Here is a 12,372-nt window from a genome sequence, read left to right on the forward strand (position 1 = left end):
CCATAATTTTGGAACTGACGGTACATTGATTGGCAAAGGTGAAAGAAACAGCAGGACATATTTGCTTCAGGGAAAGTTTTTAGTGCAGCGTTGATTATTCCTACTTCGAAAATCGACATTATCCTTGTCGGAGGTTTAAACTGTAACTGTATATGATACGCTTTTTCCTAACAGCGTCAAATAATTGAACATAGAGTACAACGGTCTTCCCTGATAAGAGAACAAATATGAAGGCAAACACTACTTTTGAACCACCATTAGCTGATATAATGATTCCTAAAATAACAAAAATTTGCGTAAAAATAGTTGGAGTGCATTTAAAGGTTCTATCTACATACAATGCATCTGTTATTATCAGTCATTTCAAATTACTTTTTGTGCCAAACACTGTAACTCGTTTGGATTGCTCTTCTTCCTCTTCTCGTTGGTCATAACCAGGGCTGGTCCCGTCATGCAGTCCCTGTTTACACTCAGCATAAGATAACCACCGATTACAGTGATCTTAAGAGGTCGGTGTTATAAGAAAATACTGGGAGTCCAGTTGTCAGTGCATACAGGGGAAACAAAATGTTCCAACGAATAAATATTAAGTAAAATATTGTGAAGGAACTGGACAGTAAGCAGTCCAGTAAAAAGTTTGTCGTTCTGTTAAAATAGGACGAAAATGCAAATATATAGACTCATTTTAATACTAATATATACAAGAAAAATATTGCATTAACGGAAAACAAGAATGGTGCAGACATACATTGAACGTCACAAACAAAATCGGACGGTAAAATTGACTTTTCCAGAGAGTTGTGTAAAATTCAAGAAAATTAAAAAAAAAAAAATCCTACTGTAAGGCATTTTTAAATGTTCAACTTTTGAAGTCACGTGTAGAATATAGGGATAGGGGAAAACATCGAACTCCAATCATAATCCATTTCCAAAATTTGTTTACATCGGTTTTTCAGAAAGTCGACTATTCACTTGTAGATAAATTATAAACATAATTTATTTTTCAATTATTCATATGTGGTTCTTTAAATATGTAGATATGTAAGTAAGGTACGTAGAAATTTAATGTTATTTCAAGTTACAGTATGTATCATTACAGGGATGTGCAACTTAACCTTGACTACCTATTTTAGCAACAACTTGTAGTCTACGTAAGTAGTATGTAGTTATAGCTCCTAGAACTGTTCGTGTACACAGCCGACAGTCCACCGGTACATACACACCTTCGTCTATATGACCGTCTGCTCATGCCACGCGAACAACATCTAGTATGCTAATTATTAAACTTACGTCTACTGGACTGAAACCGACAGGCCTCATCATAACTATCATACAGTTGAAACTGATCATTACTTGATGTCTGGAATATTTTTAAGCTATTCAATAGATCTGAGATCTGTTAATTGGTTTCTCATCGGTTCCCGCCTAATTCATTTTTTGTAAATTCTCTCTCTCTAATTTATGTGCTTCAACATCCCAAACGGAACTCCAAGCAGCTCATTACGAAAGAACTTAGAAGGGATGTTCAGGATGTTCACCTGCCGTTCTTTTCATTCTTTTACAAGAATCCCTGCTTGTACTTTTTCTACGTTCGGTACATGTGCGTACATCAATACTTTGATTACACTATTAATGCTTCTAGTAATTGCAGTTGCAGTATACTCAGGTTTTCTTTCACAAACCCCAGTAATCTTTCACTACTTTGGTTTCCCTTCAATTACACAAAACTCCGCTTAATGCAAGCTTCTTACGACCCCTTGCAGAGATTGTAATTACTGCTTCATCAGACGTTTGACAATATAATTTTCTTATGATCATTATAAATTTAATTGGAAAATTTTTATACTGTATGTTATACGTTAACATGGTTACACGTTAACTGATTGCATTGTTGTTGCAAACAATGGCATTAGATTGCGATTGTATTGTTGTCACATTTCATGTCAAAAAATTAAAATTAGATTTTTAGGTAGACTATTACACTCTTACTACGTCATACTACTTTTGACCAATAAAACGGTACGAAAGGACGTATTTCAACCAATCATGGCTGCTTATCGCACAATTTTATCGCGTCCCTAGCATTTGTTTCTTTGTTTGCAAACATTTGAAACTGCGCTGGTCTGGACGTCAAAAATATATATAAAATTACAAATCCCTCCAGTCGATGCACAGCAGTTTCAAATATGACTCGCATTGGCATTCAAGAACAAGAATTAATAAAAAATCACTGATCATACCTATGCATCTTCTGAAATCCGATTTACAAATAAATGAAGAGCACCATTCGGAAATCCTGAATAAGTTGAATACACCGTGTAGGCCTAAATCAACGAGTTCCACTTCTATTATGCACACGTCCAATATAACATCAACTGAACCACCAACCACATTCAAATTTGAAAATTGTACATTCAATAATTATTCCTTTTAAAATTATTCATGTTTATTTTTTATGTCATCGTCGTTAATTAAAACTTTTCTAACACTTGTGTATATTAGTTAGGTTATGTTATAGCTTCTGCTCTGAGAGGATAAAAAGAACTTCTGCTATTTGATATTATGGATAGTCACGTATCAGAGATTGTTTAATATTAAGATTTATTGAATAATAATCATTACAGTGTCAGTATAATGACACTACTGCCATCTAGCATGCATCTAGCGTAATAATTGTAATGTTGAGATGGTACAATAATACATTTGAAGACAGTTGTATTTTCGTAAGTCAATTAATATTTTATTGTATTGGAGTACTTCGTTACTTCTAATCTTTATATATTTTCTTCTAATCGTGTAATAGTCAATTAAATCCCACTCGAGTTTTGATTTTCTCTAGATAAATCAAAACGTCTAGTGAGATTACTGTTGATAAATTGGGTAAGAAATTCATTGGGAATTATGACTGTGGGGAAAAACGATTCGGAAGAAATTTACATTGGCATTAAAAGAATTGTGAACTGTTGTTTTGGAAAGAAAACGATTCGGGAAAAGTGACCGGAAAAGGAATTAGGTGTGGAAAATTTCAACTGTGGGCATGAAAAAGTCATTCCATAAAGAAAATTGTAATCCAGCGCGCTATGAGCAATGAAGACTGGAATTGATATGAAATGAGCTGATAATATGAAATGTCAAACTTGATGGCATTTAAAAATGTTCTATTGCTTATGAAGGGTCCAGAATTTATAATGTTTAATATAGAGAAGCCATATAACGTAAACTGTGTATTTGACTCTCATTGCAAATAAATAAGCATTAGGTCCAAAATGGACACTATGCAGTAAAAGTTGTAAATAATTTTTATCATTAAGCTTTACGCGAAGATTAAAAGTTCATGTCACAGGAAGCTTTCAAATATTAATTTGGTATGATTCACAAAACAACAATATGCAGAATCAAAGGCAAAATCATATTCAATTGCTGGTACGACCAATGAACGTGTTATAATTACATTTCGAAGTTCAGATCCCGACGGAGGAGATATATGTTGACTGATAGCAAAGTGTTGACCGGAGGTGGGGGGAACAGGCTAGGACTTGATTAGTTTTTCCGGTCTGGTTGGAGGTTTCTTAAGTTAGCACTGAAGCTGGGACAGTTGGGACTACGTGAAGTCATTGCGATGTTGAGAACGAAATTCAATTGGAACAAATTTTTAATTATAAACTAGCCATACCCGTGCGCTCCACTGCACCCATCAGAAATAAATATAAAGTAATTACATAATTAAAATAGGACGTTTGATCCAGGGAACATTCGTGTTTGTTAGAAGGATAAATCGTTTAATATGTTACGTAATTTAAATTGTATTTAAAATATTAAAATGCGACCATTTTGATCCAGAGACCACTCATTTGGTGCAATGACAATTCCTTTAACATGTTATTAATTGTTATTACCAATTATTTTTGGAAAAATGAATATTAACAGAAAAATTTTGGCTACAGATTTATTATTATGTTTATATTATATTATATTATATTATATTATATTATATTATATTATATTATATTATATTATGTAAAAAGTGTGTTGATAACGGATGTACTCAAATTATAAAGTTTTTAATTTGTTGTGGGAGCTCTTGAATCTCAGGAGGAACAGCTTTTACAACAGCGCAACATAATCTGCTTGGCTCATTACCCAATTTTTTTGCATTGCATTTATTGCATATATATTTTATGTATTTTAACACTATTCAATTGAGCATAGTTAAAATTTGAATTATAAAATAATGGATTGCTAAGCTAACGTACTATTACTGCATACTAAATCAATACACTCTCGTTGTTCGTTAATTCTCTGAGATAAAAATGAATATGTCCATAAACATTATTTTAAGAAATACAGGAAATGAATATACAGAATAACCTATCAAGTTTTGTATGCATAAGAAGCTATTTTGATCTTACCTGTTCTCAATTCACTCACAAGTTACTGTAATAACTTTATAGTATTATGGCCATCTAAAGAAACTACACTTTCCAATGATGAAATAATAATTATACAAATCGGTTAATTTAGCTTCCGATACTACTTCATACAAACACAGAAACATTGTCTGTAGGCTACGTTTCATAGCTTTCGATTGTTGTGTCCAAGGCCCCTTATAGACGAAGTCATTTGTTTTTTTATTTCAATACACCGCCTTACATGGCAGTTATTATAATTTTAAAACTCATTTATGTCATTAAATATCAGACCTATCAAAATTTTTCAAAGAATAAAACTTACCAGACATCATTTTTAAAGAAACTTTTGCTATGTAACATTTTTTACAAAAATCAATAATAAGCTAGATATTTCGATTTATTTAATTCAGGCCCCCTTATAACCTTCCTTTTAAATAACGTATTTTGAATGCCATATAGCCTAAAATCTAAGTTACAACGAACTTAATTTATATTCAAATTTTCGTCGAAATCTGTTCAGCCATTATCGCGTGAAAAGGTAACAAACATACAGACAGACAGACAGATAGACAGACATACAAACAAAAATAAAAAAAAGCGATTTTCGGTTTCAGGATGGTTAATTATACATGTTAACACCAATTATTTTTAGAAAATCGAAAATTACCAGAAAAATGTTGGCTACATATTTATTATTAGTATTGATTATTGGATTCCTTCTACAAAAAACTTACAGCAGAAATAAATAATTTAAATTTGTGACTTAAAATAATTTATTAAACGCTAAATGCAGATTGTTAAAAAAAATTGAGTTAACTACTAGTCTACATTTGTTGAGGTCAAGCGTTACAAATGTTGCTCAAAATGCCCTCCAACTTTGAATAATCATATGTGCGTAGTTTACAATATAATGATAACATTTTACAGATGTTTCCACGTAATTGTTTTGAAATGATATTTCCTCCATTTCGAGTATTATATCTATGAGACTAGCGCTGGCCTTCTATGCCCAAGGTTGTGGGTTTGATCCCGGGCCAGGTCGATGGCATTTAAATGTGCTTAAATGCGACAGATTCATGTCAGTAGATTTACTGGCATGTGAAAGAACTCCTACGGGACAAAATTCCGGCACATCCGGCGACGCTGATATAACCTCTGCAGTTGCCAGCGTCGTTAAATAAAACATAACATTTAACATTCGATGAGACTGAGCAGGTTGTAGCAATGATTTTGAGGCTAACAGTCGTTTAAAGGTGCCTACATGTTAAGCACGTCTGTCCTTATACAAACTTTCTATTTTTTAAGACTGAATACATGTGAGAAAGCTAGTGGAATAACATACGAGTAATAAGTACGAACTCTACAATTTCAAATAAAATGTATCAAATATGGCAAGCTTTCTCTACTAAAATTATGTTACACAAAAATTTTAATTATCACTAATTAAATACAGTTACTAAAATTAATTACTAGAAATGTTCAGCGCCATGATTTTCCGTTTGACCTTTGCTATTTGTCATGATATCTCGCTAATGATGGATATGTTTATGAAATTGCGATCTAGTTGTACAGTTATAAGCTGTACCCGTTACTCGACTTTTCAATATAGAAATAGGAATAAGCTTACTAGAATAAATGAAATACAATTCTTACGGATCATACTTAAAATATTTAATACTTGTGTATTATTTCAACACACACCCAAATTCTAATGTAATCATATAGACCTAAGTTAACATATTCTTTGTTTAGATTCCCAGTCGGTCTAACACAATATACTGCGTAAATATTATTATTATTATTATTATTATAGTTAATAACACATTCAACGTGCAAATGTAGCTTTTGTTTTGGTTTATGACAAATGAATGCCCTGCCAATCACTCAGGCTACTATTGAACAACTCCACTGCCCATTACGTGGGGTTTTTGCAGAGTGAATAGGAAAGGAGAGCAACTTTACTTTTCAAACTGCCCAATGTTCCGGAAACGCCAGCGCGAAAAGAAAGTTCCAGAATGTTTCTGTCTACCGTGCTATGCGGGCTGCCTACCACAGATTACAATAATAAAATTCACGTTATATATCCCCCATTAAGTGTATAATCTATTCACTTCCGGGATGTACTTTTCCTAAGGCACTAAATTTAATATACCGTATGTGTATAGTTACAGAATGCAATTATGTAAGCTACTGACAAGGGAACCTTCCGAAAATGCAAGTGTCGAATTTAACTCATTGAAAATATTTGTATAAGATATGAATACTTTATTTCCGACAGCTTAGCTGCCCACTGTCACAAGGGGCGAAGTAAGAAGGAAGAAATGGGAGGGAGGAGAGGACATTAGATACGTGCACAGTCAAAGAAACGGAACAATAATATGCAGAACGTAACTGTGTGCATTAGAGAGGTTTAGGTAAGCTGTGTTTGTTACGTTTATCCACTACATACGGGTGGCATTATTATGCAATACTGGATGTTCATTTCAAAGTGTGTCATGACGTTACTGTTGGTGAGTCAGCGATTTGAAGCGAGTTTCAGCTTTTATGTCAGAGAAGTTGCCTATTAATCAAGGCGTTCAATCTGAACTTGAGAATGTGTACGGTATAACTTGAACGTCGTAGCAACAGATGGCGGTCTGTACGGTCTGTGTGCTACCATAACCTCTTTCGAACTGTGTTTTGCGCCGGCAAGTCGTACCCAGGGTATTTTTATCATCGGTTGCGTACGGCAACATTCCACAACACAAATCAAATGCTCCGTGTCCATGTTGACCGTCGAAGTTAATGTCAACAAATACTGTACGTAAGTAATCGTCTTAACGCTCTCCCCATATCCCAACAGTAAGAAAAAAACTCACATCAGTACATGTTTCCAAACAGTTCACATTCCTGCCATTACCGGCGTTACGGTACATATCGGTAAGTACTCTTCTGAATGAACGCCCTACTTGCCAGGCAATTCTCTGGCACATAGGTAATACGCCTTTGCGAAAGTGTAGGAAGATTGAATTCTCTAGGCTCATTGGCTAGCTACATGATGACATACAGAGAGCCATGACACACTTTGAACTGAACAAGCAGTACTATATATCGTATTATAGTACTACCCATTTTGTTCTTTGTTTTCCAATCATAAATCCAAAAATTTTTATTGCTTTACTGATACAGGAGTTCTGTACATCTACCGATATTCCGGTGTTGAAGAGTGCGACGTTTTCAACAGCATCAAATAGGAACTTCTCCATGCTGATGTCATTCTTGACTAGTATCAATCTTTGTTTGTCTAGTGATTGATAATTTCAGTAATTGTGAGTCTCTTGGGTCGTTTGGAGATGATGAAGAGATAGTAATCCATGAATCGAAACAGAGTAGGCCTATTTCTACACATGCACTCCAGTTCAATGTTCTCCTCCAGGAAGCAACAGCACTTCTTCCTTTGAACCTTCTCCACCAAAAACTGGACGTCCAGCGACAAGTAACACGAAGCCTGCTTCTGCCACAAAGAAGAAAAAGCCTTATTTATTCTACTGCTAAGGTAATCCGAATGGCATAATACGAAGGACATTGAAAAGTGTAGGCTAATGCAGATTTATCGCTTCATCAAATCAGCATCCAATCTCACAAGGATTAAGAAGGAATACTTCTCTTCTACTGCGACTACAGCCGATATCAATACATAAGTGTTCCGCTAGTTTAAGGGTCAAGAAGATTTGGCTGCCAGCATACATGGCAAGGTAGGAGTATGGGCTCTCCGCTTTAAAAATGTAATGAATCCATAAAATATACTCAAGTTCAAAGCTTTTCAATCTTGGATCTATAAATTTAAGAAACGTTATAATATTGGTGTACGAACGATCACACATGTAGTTGGGAAAGAGCTTTGGAAGAAGGAGGATGAGTTGAACACACTGGCAAACTTTTTTCCAGAAGAAATTAGACAAATGCTGGACAGCCACATTTTCTATCCTTTTCAATTGTTCAATGCTGATCAAAGCAGAATCCAGAAGGAGATGAATACTCATCGTATATTGAGACCAAAAAGAGCAAAACATGTGTACGGTATTGTTGAATCAGTATCTGCAACATCTCACTCTACTATGATTATGCCTGTAATATCCTCTGATGAAACCCTTTTGTCACCAATATAATAAATATAATATGTGCTAGTAGCAGAAACCAAAGGATCGTTTCCCCAACATACAAATTCTTTCTTGAGAACTCTCTCTAACATTAAAGCATTTGCAATTAAAACTGCAAATATGTGTAAGAGTGATTTGGTCACGTCTTGTGCTGAAGTTTTCTGGCCACGTTTGTCAGAGAGGAAACCATCTGATGTGCTCGAAGTTGATTTTTCGTCAGCAAACGAAGACAACTTGCTGCAACAAACTGTACCGCCGAATGTGAACTTCAAAGTTAAGCTGATACCATCTGGGTGCACATGCAAGATCCAGCCTCTTGATGTACATTTCTTCAGGCTTTACAGAAACGTTGTAAAATATGTGACATACCTTGTCTTATCGGACACTGATGAATTCAATATCTGGTTCCGAAAAAAATGTTTCAAACTTGAAGACTTGACACATTACCAGTTTATAGTAGATACCTTGAAGCCCTTAATCAGGTTTGCCTTCTTCAGCTGCGGTTATCTTAATGAAAGACCGGTAAAGTGTCAGGCACCGCTGGAGTATTGTTTCCAATCATTCACAGGCGATCATTGTTCGATGTGTGACGAATTGGGCGTATTCATATGTGCTCACTGCACCTCTACGTTTTGTTTACAACACAGTCTCATCAAGGGATTTCAAGTGACATGCCGAAAAACATCGGTACTTATTATAAGTATCGTATTATATCTAATTTTTCTTCAGTATATGGGAATATTAGTAAAAAGTATTCATCTGCAATATATTCTTTGAAATATTTATAGCCTTATATTTCTTCAACCCTTTGGCATGGGCATCTAGTTTTTTGGAAATGAATATATGTCTTTAGTAGATCTTAAAACTGGAATAAGTTACATTCTTCATTGCGAATTACATTTTCGGAAGGTTTCCTTGTGAGTAGTATATTTTTTCTGCTGTGTGTTAAGCTGTGGCGTCTTTAGCAAATAAACTAATACGCCCTGATGCGATTCCTAGCAGGGAAGCATCGATTTTTGTTTCTACCGCGCGTACTGATTGTATACCGATAGACTTAATTTAGGCCATCTTGCGCTATTTCCTTGCGTCCTACTGAACTCGTTCACAGGATTTCCATTGATTTTGTAGGTCTAATATAATATTCTTTTCTTCAAAATCCCGAATTCGTGATGTGAAATATTGATGACGGTGCAGTGTAATTTAATTATGCCTTGTATTCTGCTCCTAATAATTTAAATAGAAAAAAATAGGTTACATTCCGTGGCATTACATTGAATGAATCATGCTTTCATTATTAGATTAGCCGTATACATGTTGGTATTTCATGATTCGGTCTGTTTTTCGTGAACAGTTCTTATATTGGACTATTGCAACCGATTAAATGAATTGCATGGTTATTTAATCACTTTATTACCACAGCATCCAGGCAAGAGTCTAACTTCCAGTCCAACTTTCCACTCGAAATTTCCACATATTCTAGAGCATATTATCAGTGCCCACATCTTTTCAAGTTTCTTTTTTAAATCAATACTATTATCTAACAAAAATAATGGTTATGTTACTAACTTATTTACTTACTTATGGCTTTTAGAGAACGCGGACGTTCATTTTCGCCCTCACATAAGCCCGCCATCGGTCCCTATCCTGAGCAAGTTTAATCCAGTATCTACCATCATATCCCACCTGCCTGAAATCCATTTTAATATTATCTACCTCTCGGTCTCCTCAAAGATTTTTTTTTCTCCAGTCTTCCAACTAACATTTCGTATGCATTTATTGATTCGTCCATACGTTCTACATGCCTTCATCTCAAACGCCTGGATTTAATGTTCCTAATTATGTCAGGTGAAGAATACAATGCGTGCAGTTCTGCGTTGTGTAACTTTCTCCATTCTCCTATAACTTAATCCCTCTTAGCCCCAAACATTTTCCTATGCACCTTATTCTCAAACACCCTTAACCTTTGTTCCTCCCTCGAAGTGAGAGTCAAGTTTCACAATCACACAGAACAAAATAATGGTTATAATGTATATGTTGTGAAAACAGAAACAATCAAAATGTAAGTTATATTAAAATAATAAAACAAATGTCTAACTTTGGACATTTACGATCTTATTGTGAGATTAAAGGAAAGATATTGACAAAACATTAAAGCGACAACATAATTATTGGAATTGTCACTGCCAGCCAAATGAATAGGATAGGGACCGATGGCGGGCTTATGTGAGAACGGCAATGAACCTCCGGGTTCCTTAAAAGCCATAAGTAAGTAAGTATCCAAGTACAATCAGATTCGTACTTAACTTTCAGAGCTTGTCTGTTGTATAAACGTGAAATCTAATTTTTAAGCTGCAGGAATATGCAAACAATGGAAGAAGAACAGATGAAGCTTCTGATGTATTTAGTAGAATTTACCACTCGTCGAAAGAATACAGAAACTCCAGAGAAGTTGAAATTTTTGACATCGTAGTAGAGGACGTGAAGTCATAATAGAAAAAACACACAGCTGATTTATTACAGTACGTATGAGCAAGACGTGTCTTCTTAATTGTTATTTTTATACGATTATAAAAGACGGCATTACTGAGTCAGGTAAAATAAGCTGTAGGAACAAAGATCATGTTCAGGAGAATCGGAACTAACTTAGTTTAAGTCGAAATTGTTCATTCATGATGGTGATGGTGATGGCGGTGTTGCTTTCTTAACATATTGAATATTAAACAAATTTTAACAATCCTTATATTGTAAGCTCAATTCATGTTTAAATGTTTCTTTTTATATTTGATGATAAAACATATGTTAGGTCATGCTTTTTTTTTCATATTATAAGGAAATTTTAACAATATTAACATAGAATTGTAAGTACGAGTAAATAAATTTATTCTAATTTTATTATTATATGAGTAAAAATGCTGTTCTTACCCGTGATATGCCAGGAAGGATAGCAAGAATAACACGCAGGAAAGAACGTCCGCCCTTCCGACTATGCCGGTTACCTGCAACAAAAAGTATAACGTTAAATATATATATATCGCTGTAAGGAAACTGAACATTATAATAAGCCGTGATTTGCGAAATAGTTTCGGTGCAAATGAAATGCTACGGGGAGGAGACCCCTCTGACCATACCTATTTGCCTTGATAATGGAACCTGTATGTAGTTCCGAAACGTTGGAAATGTCAAGTTACAGGACACGGTGGAAATTCCAAAAGTCTCTAAAGTAGTTTTTATGTTAACCGAAGTAGAAACTACTAAGCTCCTTGTAGATATAGAGAAATGTACGTATCAGTGTTAGGAAGCTTCAACAGTACACACGGTATAATGTCAAATTAATTTCATACAATTTTTGACGTGACTGCTTCCACTAATTCTGTTCAGTACTGAGGTGACATCACAGAAAGTTCACCGACACATCTTCAGGGCAGTTTTGTCGCGCCTATAATTTCTAAACTATACGATATATTTCAATGGAGTAGCTAAATGGCGGTCGACAGATGAAGGATCAATGTATACAACGTGACGTCATCTAGCAATACGGAGAAAGGAAAGTTGCACGGACTAACGGGTCGCACGGCAGCCGAGCCAATGTAACTCGAGAAAGCCAAGCGATAGAACGTTCGCATTTGTGTCAAACGATTCGGAACGAACTAGGCTACAATCCCAAATTCAGCAATTATTAGTAGTCAACATTAAACTGGAAAAATCTGGAAGTGAATTTGAGTACAGGGAGAAAATTCGTAATGTCAGAGGCATATGCAGAGCATAAGGGAGCGGACGTATAAGCAATGGGTAGCAAATGAAAGCTATGGTTACTATAGTAACCG

At 35.0% G+C, this 12,372-nt stretch overlaps 1 protein-coding gene across 1 annotated transcript in view; it reads right to left on the bottom strand.

The window, feature by feature from the left end:
- Positions 1 to 12,372, bottom strand: part of LOC138710217 (protein O-mannosyl-transferase TMTC1-like) — a 1,461,941-nt gene that overhangs the window by 784,074 nt on the left and 665,495 nt on the right. The window contains exon 3 of the mRNA XM_069840877.1: positions 11,471 to 11,544. Within this exon, the coding sequence (XP_069696978.1) occupies positions 11,471 to 11,544 (74 nt within the window). The remainder of the gene's footprint in view (positions 1 to 11,470; positions 11,545 to 12,372) is intronic.

Source organism: Periplaneta americana, chromosome 12 (assembly GCF_040183065.1).
Source record: "Periplaneta americana isolate PAMFEO1 chromosome 12, P.americana_PAMFEO1_priV1, whole genome shotgun sequence".
In the NCBI taxonomy this organism is placed as follows: domain Eukaryota; kingdom Metazoa; phylum Arthropoda; class Insecta; order Blattodea; family Blattidae; genus Periplaneta; species Periplaneta americana.